Source organism: Epinephelus moara, chromosome 17 (assembly GCF_006386435.1).
Source record: "Epinephelus moara isolate mb chromosome 17, YSFRI_EMoa_1.0, whole genome shotgun sequence".
Classification (NCBI taxonomy): Eukaryota; Metazoa; Chordata; class Actinopteri; order Perciformes; family Serranidae; genus Epinephelus; species Epinephelus moara.
The window spans coordinates 21,917,796-21,940,146 of NC_065522.1; the positions used below are offsets into that span (position 1 = coordinate 21,917,796).

Consider the following 22,351-nt stretch of genomic DNA (forward strand, 5'->3'; position numbering starts at 1 on the left):
GATATTACTCAGTGTTTGGCAGTAACGCGGTACAGTAATAATATTACTTTTTCCAGTAACGAGTAGTGTAACCAATTACAGTAATATTATTACAATAACTCCAAAACCAAAGAACTCGTTACGCCGTTACTTTTGTTATCACATCAATACTGACTTGAAATACAACAATCACATCAGCTGACTCGTTTTCATAATCGTCATGTTGTGCACGCTCGTCAAAAAGCAGCAAGCTAGTTGGAAACACCTTAGCGCCTGGAAACTGTCACTGCAGGTAGTCGGACTAAAACTCTTTCCACTGCAAAAACACGTCCCCAAACCTACGATCTGAAACACCTTGGCTACTACGACCGACAACACAGCAACATGAAGCTCCAGGAAATACACCCCACCAAAGGTGAGCCCTCCTCGGCCACGGAGGTCGGCTGTAGCCCTACACTGGCTAAACACCCCAAACTGGATTTTACTCATGGACAGCTGCAGCAACAAAGAAGTGATGAAGCTTGTGGTTAGATATGTGATGATGAAATGTTGCTCCATGAGTGACTCTCCGTCTTTCGGGCAGAGCCTTGGGAAAATACCGGTCACAGGCAACTGCAGTCCCCCAGGTAAAATAGAAGTTATGCATTAGCTACACTTAACAGAAATTACCTTGAGTGTCCTCCTTATATCTATACAGCTTTTATGGATCTTCTGTGCTGCTGTGGGGAAGTTGTGTGTGAAGCATTCACGTTTTCACAAACATGGATGTAAACTGTAAGTGCAACTTGAGCTGATTATGGGCGTCACCCTACGTCCAACCAGATTTTCCCATGATCTCCCTAAGCCAATCATGTTGCTGTTGAGTTTTTAAAAAATGTTCTCCTCTCTGCTGCTGTCAGTTGTCCGTGTAGGTCAAACAGATGCGACCCTCCTCCACCCCATCCACCTCCAGTCTTCAGCTCATCACTGCCCAGTCCTGCTCCTCATTCCATCATCCTCATCCTTCAGTCATCCCTCTCTTCACCTCCATCACTAGTGTCTAGACTCCATCGGGGGAATATTCCTAAATGAACCACAGCTTCTCCGCCCCCTAAATATTCACGTCCCAATGGGGTCTAATCGCCAAAGAATTCTTCACATTCCTCATGTTGTGCATTTTGTCACTCTAAAATTAGTCATCAATTCATCAATAATTTTCTCCCTATTCTTTGTACACCATGGAGGCATGCATGGAAAAACAAAGCAACACAAGGTATGTAATCGATAAAGAAGTGGTCGTTTGGAGGGTGAAATGTTCCTTTAAAACTGCTCTGATTTTAAGTTGTGAGATGATCAGCTGAAATATTCCATTTGCTGTGACGTTTTTAAGCGCACTGTATTCGCTGCTTGAAAGCCTCCTTGTAAAAGGAGTGAAGGTCAACAATCTTTGCAAAGGCGTGTAGGTGTCTTGTCACTTTGAAAAGCTGCACACTTCAAACGTGCTGTGTCAGTGTGAGCTGTAGCACGACCTGTCTGCTTTTCAGCACGACCCGCTGGAAATGAATGCGTCGTCATGTCAGTGCAGTCAAATATTTGAATCAGTACAGAACTGATTTTATATTTTTTCTAAGATGATATGTGCAAAGTCTAATTAGGTGGATAACTGCACAAGGTTTTCTTTTTTCTCCCTACATTGCTATAAAATCTAAAAACATAAATTCAAATTGTGAAAGATGTTAGCTCACCCTTATGCTGTTATGCTGTTATTTTCTTTCCAGGACAGGAAGTGAGCTGGGATGACTTCCTGCCGTCGTTGTCTTACGTGATCGTGGAGTGTAACAGGCCTCACATCCTGATAGAGGTGGAGTACATGATGGAGCTGCTGGAGCCCTCCTGGCTTGGAGGAGAGGGTACGACCTGAACTCTAAATGCCACCTGTAGCCCTGTAGTGTCTGCTGTTCAGGAGCTGTGCTTTACATTTGTTAAACTAATAACAGATTGTGTTGTCTGTATATAGGCAAACAGTAGACTTTGATAAAGATGTGACAAACAGAATATACCCCCTCTTTGAGTCGACTTGAGTTACATGACTTGAACTCAACTCAGACGATGAGTTTGAAGACTTAGATCTCAGCCTAATAACCTGAAAGAAAACGTTAAATTAAGCAAAAAAAGAAAATGCATTATGACTTGGTTCAAACACCAAACCCAGTGTGTAGGACTTTGCAGGCTGTTTGATCAAAATCTATTATAATTACGGATATTTATCTGCTTGTTTTTAACTCAGAACTTACTATATTAACAGTAACTTGGCTGCAACTCAAGATTACTTTCATAATCAGTAAATCTGACGATTGTTTTCTCAATTCATTGATCAGTCATTTGGTAAGAGTCATACAAAGTTACAAAGGCCCACAAATTTCACAAAAACCAAGTTGACATGTATTTAAATTGCTTGTTTTATCGAAACAACAGCCCAAACCCCCCACATAAATTAATATATATAAAATATACCATCATAGAAGACTAAGGAAACCAGCAAATATTCACATTTGGGTCATTTTTCCCTCATAAAATTGTCTTCATTTATTATCCAAATTTGGGATGCACAGATATATTGGCCAAATATTGGTATCGGCCAATATTTGCCTTGTCGACTGACAGTGGTCTATCGGCAGATAAGATGACATTCGCGGATGGCAGAGGTCGATGAGTGTCTGTTGTATCACATCAATCTTGTGCAGGCTAAAAAGCAGGGCTCAAGACTAACAGCATCCTGTTGTCCCCAGGGGTGTATTTGCATTTCCTAGGATAGCAAGGGAATGACCCACCTTACTCTGCCTTGCTCTGTCTCTAATTGGCTTACCCTGACATCCTTACCCCAACCCTAACCAGTCTCACTCCACTTGCTTAAACATAACCAATGCAACCAATGAAGGCAACATGTACTAGCCATTCACAAGGAGAGTAATATTGATAATAATAACAATAATAAACTTTATTTATGCAGCACAAAGTGTTTTACAGTAAGGGCAGTATAAGCATTGAGTGCTTCACATGAAAATAGACTGTAGAGCTGTAGAACTATAAATCATAAAATCAAGTAAGATTTTAAAAGAGTTGCAGCAGTGTGATGCGTAAATAGTAAAAGCATAAAGAAAGAGTTTCAGACCTGTATCAGGAAAGTCAGAGCTAGTTAAAGTCTAAAGTGAACAGATTCGTTTTTAGCTTTTCTTTTAAAAAATATTTAGCGAGTAGCTTTCCTGATATCTATAGGTAGTGTGATCCATAGCTTTGGGGCGTAATTGACAAAGGCTGAATCCCTGATTTTCTTCCGACTGTTGCTGGGAACCTCCAATAAACCAGCAGCAGATGATTGCAGTGTCCCTGGAGGCAAATAGTTAACAAGGGAGTTAGCAATATGGCTCGGTCCCAGCCCATGTAGGGCTTTGTGTACAAGCAGGACCTTAAAGTAGGGCAGGTCATGTCTTTGCTCTCCGAGGAAACACAAATTTAAAACATAAAAAACATGTTTTGGATGAAATGAGATTTTCAGTGCCGTCAGGATGAAAAGATGCAGTAAACTCCCTGTTGTTTTCCTGATAGTGTTGACATAGGCAGGAGGAGAGCTAGTTAATGTTAGCGGTTAGCAGCTGGTGGCCGCAGCTGACAGCTGACTGAGGTTGCATTGAGTTACATTATGATGTGAAAGAAGGTTTTTTTAAAAGGTTGTTTCATAATTATATATAATTAAATTTGTGCTCATTCGAAGGTCATGTCATGAAGGACTGGTCGACTTTAAAACAGTTCAGTTCAGATTTTTCTATGATGAAGATTTCTTTGTTTCACTGGCACTAAAGGGGATAAACAACAAAAAAACCACCATCAGTTATCGTCCAAATAGTTATTTTACACATTGATATCGGCCCAGATTTTCACAATCGGTACACTCCTAATCTAAATCATGATTAATTTTCTGTCCATCAACAATTCAATTCACTATTTCATTCAAGCTCTATTTGTTTATCACTTGTGACTAATTAGATTTTGGTCATTACGTATCTTAGTATTAATAACTAGGTTTTTTAGTATAACATATATTAGTTGCGGTTACTTTTAGTGCTAGTGGTGGTGACTGGTGCCTGCTCATTAATCACTTTGTCCTGCTCCAGATTTTACTCACTATTTTGCTGCTATTTATAGTCACAAGCTTTTTTTCTTTTGGTTCCAGGTGGCTACTACTTGACCAGCGTGTATGCCAGCCTGTGTCTGATCCAGAGCCTGGACAGGGAGCAGCCGCGCTCAGGCTGCCTGACGCCAGAGGCCCAGGAGGCTCTGAAGGAGTGGAGCTGCAGACGGAGCCGAGAGGCACAGAGACAAAAGGAGAGCATGCAGAACCAGGTACGTACAGCGGAGGATCTCAGTCTTTTGTCAGCCAAGGACCCTCAATAAGACAGAGTATGTACCAGGGACCCCTCATGTGTGTCCCTTGAGCCTAAATTTTACATTTCTACAGTCTTCTGAAGTGTTTCAGTCTTGTGCCAACGTGGATTCTGATTATTAGAAACTATTTTAGATTTAAGAATTAAAATACTCACTTATATCATGATAATTTTAATCAGTTAATCTTTTCATGGACCCTCTGGCCCAGTGCCCCGGACCCCACTTTGACTATCACTGATGTACAGTACCAGATGTTTTGATTGTAGTCGTACACCACAGAATCGGTAGTAGTAGTGTTACAGTGTGTGTGTGGGTTTGCACAGTACTCTACTTTGAGCTGTCACACATAGCTGCCCTGTGTGAAGTGCTGATTGATGTGCAGAGTGTAGGAACTCCTCTTTATTATGCAGTGAAACAATTCTGTTAGATATTCTCCACTGTACCATGTGAACAACACGACCGCAAAATTACATTTGAGAAATATGTGATGCTGGAAGCGTTGAATGATGCAGAGCTCCCTAAAACATAGGCTGGAACCTAAAGTGGGTTTCAGGTGGCTCAACAAACCCTAAGGCCTCAGTCAGAGCTGAAGGTGGATATCAGCTTGTTGTGTTAACTCAGGCTTTCTGCTTCAGGGTCTGTGCGCGTGTTCTCATAAAACGAAAACAATGATTGATCCGTGCCGCCTACTTCTGCCTTTGAAGAGTGTAAAAAATAATCAGAGTAAAGAGCAGCACTGTTGCTTCAATCAAGACAAGAGAGGAATGCAGGCAGAAAATTACGTATCGTGTGAGTTCACCAGTTGATAATTTATTTTACTACTTCATTTATTTCTAACGTGACACCTGCATATTCCACAGCTCATAAACTTTAATCTTGATGCAGCAGGTTTAAACATTATAAAAAGGGGACTGGAGGGTGTGCTCCAATTATCAGGGAGAAGTTTATTCGAGGGAGCTGGAAAGGAGGCTCCGACTGATTGTCGAACCTTGAATTCAGGAGGAGCAATGCAGATTCTCTCCTGGACGTGAAACAGTGGACGAGCTCTTCACCCTGACAGCGTTGTTATAGGGGTCATGGGAGTTTGCCCATCCAGTTTATGTGTGTTTTGTGGACTGGGAGAAAGCTTACAACCAAGTTCCCTTTGGGGGCTTCTGCGAGAATGTGGGGTACCAAGGCCAATGCTACGAGCCATATGGTCCTTGCACTATCAAAGTGAGAGCTGTATCTGCATACTCAGCTCAAAGTCAAACACGTTTTAATTGGGTGTTGGCCTTTGTCAGGGTTGTCCCTTGTCACCGATTCTGTTTGTGATGTTTGTGGGCAGAATTTTAAGGTGCAACTGGGTGAAGGGAGCGGTCCGGTTTGGGGACCTCAGAATTGCAGTTCTGCTTTTTGCAGATGATGTGGTTCTGTTGGTTTTATCATACCGTTACCTCCAGCACTCACTGGGGCAGCTTGCACCCGAGTGTGAAGAGGTCAGGATGAGAGTCAGCACCTCCAAATCTGAGGCCGTGGTACTCCGCCGGAAAACGGTGGATTGCCCCCTGCGACTTGGCAGAGAGTTACTGCCCAAAGATAAGGAGTTCAAGTACCTTGAGTCTTGTTTGCAAGTGAGGGGAAAATTGGAGATGGACAGGCCATTTGGCACGGCGTCAGCGGTAATGCAGGTGCTTTGCTGGACCATCATGAAGAAAAGGGAGCTGAGCCGGAAGGCAAAGCTTTAGATTTACTGGTCCATCTATGTCCCAACCCTCACCTATGGTCATGAGCTCTGGGTAGTGACCGAAAGAATGAGATCATGGATTCAAGTGGGCGATATGAGTTTCCTCCGTGGGGTGGCTGAGCCCAGCCTTAGAGATAGGGTAAGGAGCCGCTGCTCCTTCGTGTCGAAAGAGGTCAGTTGAGGTGGTCCGGGCATCTGATCAGGATGTGTCCAGGGCGCCGTCAGGTTTTCCAGGCCCAGGGGCAGACCCAGAACCCACTCGAGGGATTGTATATCTCATCTGGCCTGGGAACACCTTGCAATCCATCAGGAGGAGCTGGATAGCGCTGCTGGGGAGAGGGACGTCTAGAATACTTTGCTCAGCGTGCTGCCCTTGCCAGAATGGATGAATGGACGGACTGACAGACTGACTCAGCAACTGCATTTACATATACTCTGAATATACACTTACAGGGCCCTGAAAAGCGGTCAACAAAACATAACTCCACTGAAAAATAAAGCTACAAAACTAGACGTAAAGTCATCAAGCAGACCTAACAGAATGAAACAATGGTGCAACGTATGTACTTGGCTGATCACACCATATTAAACACAAAGGGGAGAACTTATTGACAATAACTAATAACACAAAGAAACCCCTGATTCCCCCCCATGATGTCACAGCTTTTAGTTTGGTCTGAGGTATGGACCTTCTGAATAAAACCAGGCTCCACCCTCAGCCCCATCTTTTGCCCAGCTTCAACCAGGAAGTGACTTCATGTAACTCAAAGACAAAGAGAAATGAATTAATAAATTACAAAAGCAAATAGCAAAATGTGCACACTTCATCTATAAAAACAGTGTGTTGTCAAAGTATTAACAAATTTTAAACTAAACAAACTGGTGTATGTATTTGTGTGGCCGTGGGCACGACCGTCACACCGCTGTAGACACATAAACATGGGAAACAAGGTCCAAGTAAAACAATACCAAACTTTCCCTTCAAGCTGGAAAAGACACTAAATGTACGTGATGTCAAGGCCGATCATATCTGTGATTTGACCATGACCTGACTGAATTTGACTGTCAGGTCAATACTATTTGGCACTTGGCAAATATTGTCCTGGATTCAAGTCTCGCACCCTCTGGGGACCAATTAATGCAGTACTATGCAGGATTTTCCTTAAAAAAAAATGTGTCTACTCATAAAGAAGTAATCTCTCTCAATCATCACTTGTGTGGCAGCATATTTTTCCACAGAGACTCTGCCCTACGTATTTTCTTAGTTTCTTCTTACTTTCTGTGCCTGGGACGTTTATGGGAGTGTACGCCAGCAGCGCTCAGATGAAGTCGAGGCGTTATAAAAAGGTACAGGTGCTAGTCTGTAGGCAGCCAGCGTCCCAGAGGCACAACGCCAAAAAAAATGTGTTCATAGCTCCTAGCTTTAGAGTATTTGTCTAAAACTGACAACTTAGGAAATGATCTGTCCTGTTACCCTGGGTCCAAACTCCAGCTTCTAACACTAGAGGAAGTGTCAAACAGGCACCAAGAATCATGGATAAACTGTTTCCAGGTTTCACAGTTCAAACACGAACCTGTTATATGTCTTCCAAACGGCAGGAAAGACACAAACGGCAACAAAAACAAGGCGATAATCCACCCAAAGAGGTCAGACTTTACATTAATTATTCTGATGGCGACACACGCTGAGCGACATCAGATTATCCTACATCTGTGACAACGACAGGTGGGGTAGACCCAGCAACAGCGACCCGTATTTCATTCAGAGTTGATCTCAGGTATTACTGCGGCAGCTCGGGAAGCCCAACGCAGCACTCAAATTTCATCGAGGTCAAAAGGTGACAATTTTCAGTGGAACAGTGGGTCATCCATCAAAAATGAGAAACACACCTGGATTTCCCCGTCATGGCGTGCAAACACGTTTCAAACTCATTTCAGGGGATTAGTTTTTAGACATTTTTAGAGGTAATCCGCTGATCTGGGGCCGCCGGCTTACGACGGGGCATGCACTAATGCGCACACCGACTTTTACCTACACTCTCCTGTTATCACTCTCCTCCCGGCCCCAGATTGGTGAAGCGGTCCGCCAGATGCCATGGAAAAAAGGCATTGTCATCCACAACGTTTCTGTCTCGTCACGTGGTGCCTCTCCTGGCTTCAAATAGCCGATCTAACTCACCCGGCAGCCAGATTTTCCACTGACACAGGCGGGGATCAGTGAGCCAAGTGCTATGAAGAAGTGGGCGGTCAGATAACATGAAATTTATTGAGCTGCATCTACCCATCGAAGCAGGCAAACACAATATGCACACGGACAGCGAGGAGCTCAGTGACTCTGTAAGTTTGGATGATGGCAGACCTGTTGATTGTAATTGCTGGTGTGTGTGTGTGTGTGTGTGTGTGTGTGTGTTCTTCTTTTTTCTTTTAGTTTAGAGCATATTTGGCCACTTGTGCCTCAGTGTGTGTTAGGTAGGCTGTGTGTTTGTGTGTGGCAGAGGAGAGGATTCTCACCGGTTTCTCAATGTTGGATGTTTGGTAAAAGGATTATGTTGAGTGTGTTTTCATTGTGTGTGTGTGTGTGTTTTAAAGAGACTTGTGAGGGCGTCTGTAGGTGGTTGAATCTGACATTATATAATAGCTCAGGTACAGCACAATTGCCGGTAAGTGTTTGAAGAGTGGCAATTGTTGAGACAGGCTCGTTAGTTGTGTGCTTGATCGCCTTTTTGTTCCTTTTGAAAATGTCAAAAAGTTTCTGTTTGGATTAAACTGAGAGGGAAAGAAAAAAAAACTTCAGCAGAGCACCAAGATAGAGCGAGCTTACTGGATTATGTTTGGTGAGTTTGGACGTGGACTTGCTCCAGTGGATTAATATTGGGAGTTTGTCAATGAAGCCGTAACGTGCAAGAGAGAAAAAGAGCAATTTCAGGAGGATGATTTTCATATAAAGCTCTTGGACCCGCTGGTTGTGTGTGTGGGAAGCAGGAGCTTTGTTTTAGAGAGAATTTCTTTTATGAGCATGATTTTGGCTCATTTATTATAGAGGATTATCAGCCCGTGTGTTTGCACCGCTCTCACTCCTCCTCTGGCTCCAGCTCTCTTTCCTCCCCCTCTTTTGCCCTCACTCCATAAGCCTCTTGACCTCTGTTTTGCATGAATACAGTATATATTCACTCTTTTTTTTCCTCTCCTTCTCTCCTCCCTCCCCTCCCCTCCCCTCCAGAGGTGCGTTCGGATACTGTTCCAGGACGGGGAGCGGAGCGCCGTGCGGACGTTGCAGTGGAGAGCCGGGGAGACCAGCCAGGCCCTGGCGCAGCTGTGTGCCTCCACCTTTGGAGTGTCCGACCCGCAGCAATACACGCTGTACTGGCGCAGCGGTGGCGAGATGAGGGCCCTGCCGCCTCAGGCCCAGCCCCAGGACCTGGCCAGCCACAGCGAGGGAGGCCCCTCGCTCTCCTACCTGAGGACCGACCACGACTTCAGCAAGATGCGGCGGCTCACCAGAGGTGGCGCCGTGGACCTGAGCGAGTCGGTGTGTGAGGAGTGAGTGGGAGGAATGGAGGGAGGAGGGAGGAGGAGGAGGAGATGGATGGTTGCTCTCGCTTTCTCTCTCTTTCTCTCTCTTGTTCTGTCTCTTTCTCTCCGGCGGTGTGTTGTGTCTCGTCGTGGGTCAGGACTCGTTGTGAAAAACTACAGCCCTTCTCCAGACTCGGAGCAGACCTTTAACGGTAAACTCTTTCCTAAATGGACCAACATGCAGAGCACAGCAGGACCAACATAGGGACTGTTGCCAAAAAGTTGTACTGTGTACCACTCAGTGTGGCTGCTGGTGTAAAGGAGTGTTCTTCTATTTGTGACATGGAAAATGTGTAATAAATGGATTTGGTTGTTATTTGAAACATGAACCCAGAGTTATACCGTGAAGGGATTACATCATTTAAACGTGAGGAGGCTCAAATCCAAAGACAAATTCTGTGAGACTACTGTTGCCTGGAAACAAAATCACTTCCTGTACGCACACCAGAAGGCAAATTGTGCATCGTGGTGATGTAACCCTTTCACTGTATAGTTCTGGGCAAAACCTAAAAGACACTTGGATGTTTTATTACTTCACTTTTAATGTGTAAAAGTCTGCAGATGCTCGGATGGAACCGCGCTGTCGAAGGGTTCGGGACACCTTTCTGTGCCCCGCTTTGGAATACAGTTTGACAAACAAGGTGAGATGTGTTATAGCCAAGACCAAACCTCAATACCAAAGTGACAAAAATAAAGAGAGGCCATTTTGTGATACAACAGGTGTCGAAAGAAATCAGGTTTGCGAGCTCGAAGGGAAGCTTTAAATCAGCTGTTTATTTTTAGAATCTCCCACAGAGACAGGTTTATTTTTGCTTTTTTGAGAAAAAAAGCGCAGACTCTCCTCCTTGCTCGCGTATTCTATTTAGTGTTTTTTTGGCAGGTGGAGTAATGTGCGAGTAGGAGGGAAGTGATAGAAAAGCATCAGCTCTCTGTTTTTAAACCATGTGAGAGAAAAAAAAAAAACAAGCATCGACACAGCGAGACAACCTGCAACAGATTTACTGAATGACTTGCGAATGTATTAAAATCTTTTTTCCGTGTCAGACTTTAATCCTTTCACGACTGCATTCATTCCACTGCTTTTGAGTTCTGCTGTTTCTCTTGGCCGAACTGTAAGATAACACGGCGTTACAACCCGGGCTGAGCGGACAGTCTGACCATAAACCAGGACCTCACGGTGACTGGTAGAATGTAAATGTAAACGTCACCAGCTTCTGGCGACGCCTGCTGCAAGTCATCACTTATCAACTGACTGTTCAACTCAGTGTCATGGTCATATTATCATATTGTGCATTTTAAACTAACTTTTAATTGTTCAATTTGTTGGGTAGATATCAAACCTAAGTATGGATTTTCGACATATCTGGAGTTTTTAAAATCAGAGGTTCATTTCTGGCGGGAACTGCGATGTGTTTTGAACATTATTGCATGCTTTTTCATTTAACGTGAAGGTTCTGCGAATGTGGCGTGTGTGCGCGTGAAGCATGTGTTCATTGTGAGAGCTCACTTATTTCTTTTTCAGTGTGGAAACACATTACTGTATTCTGTCAGGTAACTCAGTATCGCAATAAAAAGTTGCAATATCTGTACACAGTGTTGTTACACCCAGTTTGGTTTTCTAGTGGGATTGAAGTGACTGTTGGGATTAGATGTCTTGAACAGAGTCAGCCATCAGAGGGCAGCAGACGACACCATTTTACTCCTGCCTGTAAGGAGCACACTTACTCAAGATGTTTGGTTTTCTGATGTTGTCATCCTGACAGATTTCATATATTTGATTTCTATGGCAGCTTTTAACAAATCAAATACAGCACTGCTCTCTTTTCACACAGGACTTTATTTATTTAAAGGAGAACACCACCTAAATTAAGATTTTTATGTGTTATTTCCATGACCTTGAAGAGTTCTATCAGTATTTGTGAACATGAGTTACTCTCTGTTAAAGCCAGAAGCTAAAGGAGGAAGTCTTAAACTTGTGATGTCATAGGATTTTGTGGACCCACAGAACTTTGTTTAATTTTTATACCCAAATGAGCTTTAAGTGCTGTCTACATGTATACAAATATTTCTGTAAACGGATTTTTACCTCTACGTTTTTGCCTCTGGTTCACACATAAAATTTTAGGTCACTAAAACGCCCGACACTTTTGATGTATGTTGCTTGACAGAAATTGCATATTTTGGATGTAAAAAAGGTGTACACAACACTTTCCTTTCATGAAGTGCACCTGAAGAATTTGTTATGTCACGGACAACGTCATATTTTGTCGTGGTCCATGATTGGTAGTGCGGTAATTGTCGCTGTGGAGAAAGTAATTTCGAATTTACATCGACTCCGACCAGCATTTTAGCGTCTCTGTCCACAGAGGTAGTCGCTGATACAGAGCTGAAAGGACAGAGCTTCCCCATTATGTTTATGTGTATTTCATTTAGTAAGGGACTGCACATTTAATAACATGATAACACGTAAATGTGCCAGATTTAGCCACACAGGCTAATTTTCATCATAGACATCTACGGGCTGGACAAACTGTCTTCACCAGGTTGACTGACAGCAGACATTTACTGAACCGAGATATGTTTCATGTCAGTGCCACGGGACGAAACCAACAGTATTTGTATTTAATGATTCATTATTTTTATTTCCCAGCACACCGCAGAGAGTGAGGGGAGTCTGATGCTCACAGACACAGACTTGGAGCCGATCAATCAATAAGTAAACGGTGAATAAGTTAAACGCACATGTACATCGGGATATTGGTGTGATTAAACAGCTTCTCTTAAGCCGACAGAAATAGATTCGGACTGCAAAAAACGCAGGGCGTGTCTGGCAACCATAAAGACGGTTGAAACCTTTCGTCGAAGCATAAATAGAAAATGTTGTGCTGCTCTTAAATTTCTGTCAAGCGACACTCCTCAAAAGTGTCCCGCACCCAATCATAAATCAGACTTAAAGTGCAGATATTTCAAATTAACAAATCCAGTTAATTTATATCCATGTGGACGTGTAAAACAGAACGTTAGCATCATCTCCTCAATTCACGCACGTCTGTTGTTGCTGTGTGTAGCTAACATGAGTCAGAGACAAACATAATAGTTTGTGTACATTTTGTTAGCATCACTAGCAGTGTTGCTGCACCACTTAACAGATAAAGGAAGGCATCTGCTGCACCCAGTTTTATTTCATCGGCTTTAGCGTCCTCGGTTTTGAAGTCTGTCAGAAACGACAATCTTATGAGTGGGATTGTCGTCGATGAGGAGTAGAAGCAAAGTTTTCTCATGTCCAGAGCATCGTTTGTATGTTTGAGTCAGCTTCTTTGGGAATCACGGGACGAGATCTCCAGTCGTCGTTTTGAAAAAAGTAATGTGTTAGTAGTGTTACCACCTGTGTGATGAGGGGAAGGTGCTAGTTCTAGTGTGAACGGAGATATTTTGTAAATCGAAGGTCCTGTGGACAGAATTATTTTTTTAACCCATGGGGAAAATACCTGTTTCAAATAATATCTATATACATGTAGACAAGGCCATATTCTGCTGTAGTGTTCTATTTCATGAAACAAAAAATGTACCCATATACTCAGAGCACTCCCCTGGTTGCTCTCAATGTCATCTAGAACATCTCTTCCAATTCAGTCTGTGGAGCAGCTCCAGACTTTATACTTGATGACATCACAGATTTGAGTTTTAGCACTCCAGTTTTTAAATATCGGAGAGTTGTTCATGTTAACTAATATTTTCGGACTGTCTTAGATCATAGGAGTAATGTATGAATTTTGAAGAAGGCCTCACTTCCTCTTTAAAAGCATTTCTGACAGACAACTGTTAGAAATCCTGATACATCTCACTAATAAAATACTAGGACTGATTTTGCCCTAATACAAAAAAAAAAAAGACAAAGAATTTGTCACCAATAAAATCTTTATTTACCGTTTTAAACATTTCACATATTCTACATCAGTCAGTGGTGTTTCCCAACAAACCTTTCTCATTGTTTTACAAAGCACAGCATGAAGTTATCTGGATGTAACAAATATTTTCATAGGATAGGATTTCTTCAAGTTATAAACTGTGTCACCCATCACCTTGTGAGATTTGCATCATGTCGAGACCCAATTTAAATGACAGAAAAATAGCACCCTTAAATGCTGATTTAATTGTCACAGTGTATAAAAAGGCCTCTATAAAAGTTTCAGGTATCCATATGCTGCATCTGTACAGAATGTCCTGAACATATTTATGGTAAAAGATGAACGAGTTGTTCAAAATATTGTTCCAGCACTAGCAGGAATGAAGGAGTGTCGTTTTCTGTGAAGTACACTGAGAGCCAGCTTTTTCACCCAGCATGCCAAGCGATGAGAGGTGAGACTTCGATTTGAAAAAAAAAAAAAACAGAGAAGAAGTATCTGGGTTTTCCTTTACAAGCTTTATTTTTATCTGACTCCACCTCCCAGTTTCTGCAGCACTCCCACGCCTTTCTCCTGGTACTCCGCCCTGCTCAGCCAGAAGGATTCCTTGTCTTTCATGATGTTGGCCAGCACGGCGCCGCCCAGGAACACCATGTGCTTACGCCGGGGAGGGTCCTCGATGCGGATCTTAAACTTCTACACAGGTGAAGAAAATAAGAGAGGAGAGGTTATAGAAACATGTACATACATGGGCTTTTTAAAATATTTATACTCTGTCTCTCTCACACCCCTTTTCCACTGAATTAGCTCTGGTTCTTGAGCTGGTTCTGTTCATGACTCCTGGAACCTTGGTGCTATCTAGCGAACCTGCCAGTGTTTCCACCAGTCTTGAGCTGAACCATTGTAATCAAGGATGTGTCATCAACGGAGGGTGTTGCACAATGCACAACAGAAGTAACGGCAGTAAAGAAAATTTGTAGATTACCTGCAAACATTTGTTCTGTTAGTACAGATATTTGTTTTCACCCAGAAAACAAGCCTGGACCAACGATTTCTCACTTGACTCTATCTTCTCTTTGAAACCAGTAGAATATGACACGCCCACTGATGTCGTCATGGTTTGTACTTAGGGTCAAGGAAAACCTGCTATTTTTGGCTTTAGAGAACCAGTTTTTTGGGTTCTGAACCAATTTATTCTCCCTCAAATTGCTCTTAACGGTTCAAAATTAGGTGCAGGAACCAAAACAAGAACCTGTTCCATGTTGGTGGAAAAAGGGTATCTGTGTTTGAGCTCCAGACAAAACTGCTCCTACAACTGTTGTAGGAAAACTTCTCTTGGATGAACCATCAGAATAATTGAAATACATTCTCAAATATGATGTCGCTCTTCCTCTTCCTACTGCTTCTATATGCTAGAATCAGACCATGGCGCAATCAGCAACATCCAGTCAGAGCCAAAGAGTCTCTAATGCAGCTGTCAGACATGTCGATCACTGCTTGTGAACTGTGGTCAAACTGTCAAACTAGGCAGTGCTGATCAAACATGAATCGAGATTCTCTTACTGCATTGCCTATTTCTCACCTCAGATGTTTTCAGAGACATATTTTAGTGTACTGTTTAGCTGTAAAATCCTCCAGCCAATGAGCGGTGCTTTGTTTTGGCTTGACTTTACGTTCTCATTTTACAGCTAAGCTAAGTTAGCTTAGCTTACATAGAACCGTGTAACTCCCCGTAAATCGACTTAAACACCATCTAACTTGTTAGTTTTGAGCGTCCATTGGCACTTATTTTGTTTTTCACCTTTGGTGCCAGGCTAGCTGTTTCCCCCATTTCTAGTCTTTATGCTAAGCTAAGCTAACAGACTGCTAACTTTAGCTTCATATTAATAACACAGATGCAGGAGTGGTATTTATTTTCTCACCGAACTGTTGGCAAGAAAACAAATTAGCACATTAACCAAAATGTTAAGCCATAGACTAAAAACATTGGTTATTAATGTAGACTAAAACTAAGATTGCTTTGCTTTAAAGTCAAGCCAACATGTGGACTCATGTTGGCTTGACTTTATCCAACATTGCGGCTGAGTGACAAACGTCTCACTATATATATATATATATATATATTTTTTATAATCTATTAAAGCACGAGAAAAGTCTGGTAAGTCTTTGTCTTAATGACTGTGTGATACAGTTTAGAGCTCCAGAGCAAATAAGTGAGATTGTTTTTAGTCAAATGCATTTATTATAACCAAAAAGAGCTCTTAAATCGTATCATGTAACATTTATTTAATGAACTGAGAGTGTATTATTTTAACATTGTGATTTATTCTACAGATTATACTGTTGTTAACCTTAATGGATTATAGTGTTTTTGCAAAGGTATTACAGAGGATCAGCAGTTGTATAACACCTTATCTAACACTGCAGTGCCGCTTTGTTTAACAGATAATCAAGATTTTAAACCCCAGCTGTGCAGCTGCTCTCCAGTGAAGTAGAAATATAGTTAGTGGATATTAAAGTTCTTACTGATAGTTTCTTGGTGTCTCCGTCCAGCACCCTCTCCAGGTAGAGCTGCTTGATCTCTCGCTCCAGTCTGGATGGAAGTCCAGGGTACATGGTGGTGCCTCCGGACAGGACGATGTGCTTATAGAAGTCCGCCCTGCACAGAAGACAAACAGATGGGAGGATGATGAGCTTTGTTTATCTTGTGTAGGTGCGTCAGTACAGACAGCAGTGAGGAGGCTCAGACCTGAGGTCGATGTCCGCAGCCTGGATGGTGTTAAACAGCAGCTCAGCCACGCCGGCTCCCTCCACGTTGATGAGGTGAGGCTGGAAGAGGGCTTCAGGGGCCCCGAACCGCTCTCCGCCCACCTTTATCTGCCGGCCGTCAGGGAGCTGCACCGGAGAGAAGAACCAGTTACATTTTTTACGACACCTAAACGCTTTCAAAATTGATGAGTGCAGTATTTACTGACGTATTTTATGTCTAACCAAAAACCCATTCAAATAACCCATTGACTTCGAGACGAGGGAACCAGGAGTGCTTAAATTGTAACTTATATCTGGGTTTTAGGATTCCTGGAGCACTCTCTATAGCCAGTAGAGGGCACCAAAATCAGACATGCTCCAATTCTACAAGTAACTACATTAAAGGAATTGTTTGAAGTTTGGGGAAATACAGTAATTATTTTTTTGTTTTTTACCTTTGGTGCCAGGCTTGTTGTTTCCCCCTGTTTCTAGTCTTTATGCTAAGCTAAGCTAACAGGCTGCTAGCTTTGGCTTCAAATTACCAACACAGATGCAGGACGGGTATCAATCTTCTCAACTAAACTTTGCCAAGAAAGCAAATTAGCATGTTTCCCAAAAGGTTAAACCATAGACTAAATAATATTAGTTAATAACGTAGACTAAAACTACGTACCGTGAACGACTCCACCAGGTAGGTGGTCTCTTCAGCCAGGCGCTGCTCCTGTTCAATGTTGTATCCCACGTAGCAGAGCTTCTCCTTCAACAAACGCACAGTCTCAAAGTCGGCCGAGTGGTTGAAGGCGTAGCCGCGGAGAAGCAGGAGCTGATGGCGGGAAAATAAGAGATTTGTGTATTTGTCATTTTCCCTTATGCATATTTACCAACAAAATCTATTTGGACCATAGACAGTATAAAACAATGTACATAGCCATCCTGATCTCACCCATTGGTTTGTGCACTCCCATTTTGAAGCCTCAAGTTTGGTATTTTGGAGCCAAAAATGACCATGTTTGGATGAGATAATGCAGCTAACACTAAGGCTAGCAGCTAGCCTGGTTAGCATGGTGCTTTGACATCTATGTGTAACTGTGATAATAGTAATTTTTGTGTGCAAAAACAGGCTTATAATGATTAAAACAGAATGTGCATACCAAAAATACTTAACATCTGACTTCTTAGAGGGTCTTTTAATGAGACAAAACGCTGAGCAAGAATTTTTTAGGCAACCAAAATGTTACAATTTACTTTCATCAGCTGAAAACACACTGAAATAGCAACAGCTATGGCTACATCTTTACTCTGTGAATCTGGGGTTACACCATGGTAACGTTACCTAACCCACATTGTTGGTGTGGTAGTGACTAGTGACTAGTGTCAAAGCGACCATGCCTTTAATTATGCATATCTTTCAGGCTTAATAACACGTAAACAGGTGAGTTATATAAGAATGAATCCCTGTACAGTTATCAAGAACAGGAATTGTTTTTTGTACCAGACTGTAAACATGTTTATTTCTACTGTAACAGTTGGGCATTTTAACATGGGGAGTCTATGGGGATTGACTCACTGTGGAGCCAGCCTCTAGTGGCCATTAGAGGAACTGCAGTTTTTGGCACTTCCGCGTTGGGTACATTGGTTGGCGCTTGATACAGACCTGTTGTGTTTTCTTATTTTGTCCCTAATTTCTTCATGTGCAATATTCAGACCCTTCATCCACAAAGCTGAACCGAGCGTCTGCCAGCTCACCTTAATGAGGTAGCGTGTGATGTCGCGTCCTGCGATGTCCAGCCTACGTGTGAGGTGGGGTAAAGAAAAGCCCTCGTACACTGGACAGATGTGGGTGACACCATCCCCCGAGTCGAGCACCACACCGGTCAGCAAACCTAGAGACAGCATTGATTCCCACAAGAGTGTTATATGAAGCATTTCCAGTAATCCTCAGCACTTAAACCCACCATTACTGTAATTTGCTCTCAGTTACACCTCAAAATTAAAAGGTTATGAGTTAGGAGGTTTGAGTTGTGATGTCTTACCCTGAGCATACAGAGTGAGCACAGCCTGAATTGCCACGTAAATGCCGTGGAACTGGTACTTCTCAAACATGACCTCTGCGATCTTCTCCCGGTTCTTGGTTGGGTTCATGGGCGGCTCCGTCAGCAGGATCTTCAAGAATTAAAAAATAAAATACAGACTGAGGGAAGGCTTTAAAAACTTACTCTGTGTAGTGTACCAGGTATGATATGAAACATTCTGTTTACATATTTAATTCATTTTGTTTTGTCACTTCCTGTGAAGATATAACAGTCACATACTGTTGAACTGTGAAACTGCGTACACTACAACATCTGCCCAGCTGTGTCCTACCTTGCATTCCGATGGGGTGATGTCCAGGCGGTCGGGACCGAAGGTGTAGTCCCACAGGTGGAGCATGTCGTCCCAGGAGCGCACCATACCGTTCTCCATGGGGTAGGACACCTCCAGCATGGAGCGACATTCGCTGGCCTCATCACCCACCATCAGGTCCTGGTGAGACAGAGTGGGAGACGTTCAGCTAATAGTACTAATAAAAAAAAACAAATAAGTTTATATGACAGATAAAGTGTAATTACAATTCTATATAGCTCCACTTTTCTTTTCTCTGGAGCAAATTTTCTCCCATTTCATGTTATGTTGTTCTACTTTACAACAGTTTATAGCAATAATTTTTTTTCCATAAGAAACTGACATTGCACTGTATTTTTCAGGAAACTTAAATTCGATTTTTTCTTGATAGAGCTTTAAATAAAAATATTTTACCCAACAGAATAATGGTATTTATGATCTGGGGACTGTTTTCATCCAGGACACCCAATAAATATTTAACATGAGGGCAGTGGAACAACAAATGCAGCTGTTCTTCCTCTTCCTCACTGCAGAATCTACCTAGTGATGATTTTGTTTTGTAAATTGTTCTAAAAAAATGTTTCCAAGGTATCAAGATGTTAAGTTCGTCTTCCCAAAAAGAACAGAGTGTATGGGCCGGGTATTGTTTCTAAAATTTCGATGCCGGTGCTAATATATCTTAATTTTTGCACAGATACCAAAACAATACTTTTTAAAACACCATAGTTTGAGGATGTATACATCAATGTGTGTTATTCTCTTAAAGGCTCTCTAAGTCTTTCTAAGCTTGAAAAGTTTTTGTCACATACAGCAAACATTTCTCACGGTCTCGCGCAAACGCACACACATGAATGTTTGGCCCAGAGAGGCAGTTAGAGCAGTTTTGTTGCCATTTGTGGAGCCTGGGCTGCCTACAGAGACCAGACTTTTTCACAGCATATTCAGAGGACATGTAGCTAGCGGATCGTGAGGAGATGTTTGCTGTATGCCCCATGCAATGCTTTTTTAGACCTTTTCGAGATCATTTTGAACCAAATTTAAGACTGATTTATGAAAAAAATCATCTCTTTCTTGCTCAAGCATTGCAGGTGGGTATAAAGGTAAGTAGGTTAATCCAAATTTTGCCAATATGTAAGTGACAGTATAAAGTAAAATTAAATTTAAAGGATGGAAAAATGCAATTTGATAAAATGTCTGTGGCATTTAAGACTTTCAACATTCAAATCTAAGACAATTTTCACTTGACATTTTAAGACTTTAAAAGGACCTGCAGGCACCCTGTATAGGTCAGTGCTCTTACATTACTGAGGTTCAACACATCCCACGATTGGGGGCAAAAGTGCATGTAATTTTAAGTAAAAAATAAGACAATTATCTTGGGAAGCCTGATGTCTTTGTCTTATATGTGAGCTGAGAGTTTAGAGGTTGGTTTAATTAGCTGGAAAAGCTTTACAGTGAGTTTCCAGACCTACCAAAAAGCAATACAACTACATAAAGATGCAGTTTATGTGATGAGAGACTGCATGGAAATCTAGTTTTTCATCCATTCACCAGTTAAATTTAGCAAAAATATACAGAGCAAGACATGACGGAAGAAAAGTTTATAGATTTTTCATGTTTTATTCTGTTGAATTGTCCATGATCACGGTGCTTACAGACTTTATCTCAGCTGCAGGGTGCAGTGAAGGAGCACTGCAAAGTAATCTCACCTTTATCTCGATGTTGCCCACTTTAGTGTTCGATCGTATGATTGGTCGACCCACCATGGCGGGGAAGATGTGTTCGGGGAAGTTGGATCCGGCAAAGCCGCACTTGACGAACTGGGGAAGGATGTGAGAGTGAAATGTGAAGATGTGTGGGCTACATTCTCTGAAACTGAACGTTTGTGTTGTGTATTCCTGAATTGAAGCTGCACATTGAAGCACTGAAGCCGTTTGTAATGGATAATTCCCATTCATGAATCAGTTCAATTCAGTTTAATCCCACACTGGGGTTAATCTGTATCCAGGAAGTGTATTATCATGCTGCATTTACTGATTATTATCAGACAATGCAATTTCATTACACTTTTAAAAGCATGAGGAAATACTGCATTTATTACATTGATTTAAAATGGCCTGGCTCCTCTGCCTGTCATGACTACACCTCAGCCTGCAGTGTCTCAACTTGTCTCTGTGCCCATAGACACATTCCTTAGCCTGAAGGGATGCAATACATTCCAAGCAGAGGCAGAACACAGGACACAGCCCGTCACCGACTGCAGGTACACTTCATATAACTCCAGTTTAGCCTGGACATCAACATTAACAAGCCAAAATACGAAACTGAAGAGCCACTCCTGAGTCAAATCTCTCTTCCTGCTTTTCACCCAATTGTTGCTCACTTTGAAGCATCACGACCATGTATGGCTGTGTGTGCAGATTAGAGGCAGAGTGACAAGTTCAGACAGATGTGGAATCAGGCTGCACACACATTCACACCCTTCACATGATAACCACAATCCAGAGGCTAACTTTAACCTCCATAGAGCCACTACTTTACAATATAACAGATGTTTCACACAGCTGTTTGCATAGAAACCAGTGTGACAGGTTGAAGAGAACACTTTGAATACTGGAAAGCAACAAAGTCAATAACCAGTGCTGTTAACAGGCTGTCAAGCTACTGCATAAAGACACAGTTTGACTCACCCCCGTCCCATTGTCACACACCACCACTTTTCTCCCCTCGCTGTCCATGCTTCAGCTCAAGATGCTCCCTCCTGTCAGGACAGGGGTCTGACTAACAGATACCCAATACAAGATTAATACACATGAATTTGGCAGTGACTGAAACTGACAGGTAAGCAGAAGTCTTCTTGCAACTCCTTCCAGCGAGGGCGGGACCACTGAGTGTGAGGACGCCCATTTCCAGGGGGGGCAGTGGGAGGAGGGAGACCTGTACTTCACTTTTTTGAGTCAGTTGAAGGTTGTGTACTTTTGACACTTCCTCCTCTCTTTGCAACAGAAAAGAGGAACATTTGGTGCAATGGTTGGTTAAATGTCATCACTCTGCCCACTTCTGGTGAGACTTAGCTTTACAAACCTGTGTGCCTTTTTGGAAAGTTAAATGTCAAGATATGTAAATTCCCAGACATACTGCAGATTGTTTTTGGTAGACCTTGAAAGTGTTCTCATCTCCTGTAACCTCTGTGTAAGAAAAGCAGCAAATACATTCCTGATTTTGGTTAAAATTACAGCTGATAGTGAACTACACAATTATACACTATTATTTTCTTTAATTTTGATTATATGAAATTTTAGCCTAATTAAAATAGATTATCTTGTTTATTTACTTATTTCTAGTCCATGACATTATTATTTAATCATTTATTTATTTATTATATTATTTTTATTATTAATTTATTTATAATTAATAAATTTATTATTTTTACCTTATTATTTAATATTACATTTTATTTTTATTTTATTATTTTTGTCTCATTTTTATTCATTGTTTTTCAATTGTCAGTGCACTTTTAAGTTTTTGTATTTTAAACTGCTTCAATAAAAACAGCAGTAATATCATTTTTATCAGCCTATAAGAGTACAAGGTAATAACACCCTATGCTTTTTGT

The 22,351-nt window shown here is 41.9% G+C and overlaps 2 protein-coding genes across 2 annotated transcripts in view; one reads left to right on the forward strand and one right to left on the reverse strand.

Moving 5' to 3' along the window:
- The window catches only part of rin1b (Ras and Rab interactor 1b), a 52,837-nt gene extending 41,162 nt beyond the window's left edge, over positions 1 to 11,675 (forward strand). The window contains exons 10-12 of the mRNA XM_050066840.1: positions 1,737 to 1,868; positions 4,190 to 4,359; positions 9,348 to 11,675. Of these exons, the coding sequence (XP_049922797.1) occupies positions 1,737 to 1,868; positions 4,190 to 4,359; positions 9,348 to 9,671 (626 nt within the window). The 3' untranslated portion in view covers positions 9,672 to 11,675. The remainder of the gene's footprint in view (positions 1 to 1,736; positions 1,869 to 4,189; positions 4,360 to 9,347) is intronic.
- A 1,925-nt stretch (positions 11,676 to 13,600) lies between these two features.
- Positions 13,601 to 21,604, reverse strand: zgc:101810 (uncharacterized protein LOC493612 homolog). The gene is made up of 9 exons (XM_050066847.1): positions 21,426 to 21,604; positions 20,445 to 20,555; positions 18,718 to 18,876; positions 18,387 to 18,516; positions 18,100 to 18,236; positions 17,027 to 17,176; positions 16,355 to 16,500; positions 16,132 to 16,264; positions 13,601 to 14,301 (listed from the first exon to the last, which is right to left on the reverse strand). Exons 1-9 carry the CDS (start codon positions 21,471 to 21,473, stop codon positions 14,131 to 14,133), a joined length of 1,185 nt encoding a protein of 394 aa, XP_049922804.1. The 5' UTR covers positions 21,474 to 21,604; the 3' UTR covers positions 13,601 to 14,130.
- Between the last annotated feature and the right edge of the window lie 747 nt (positions 21,605 to 22,351).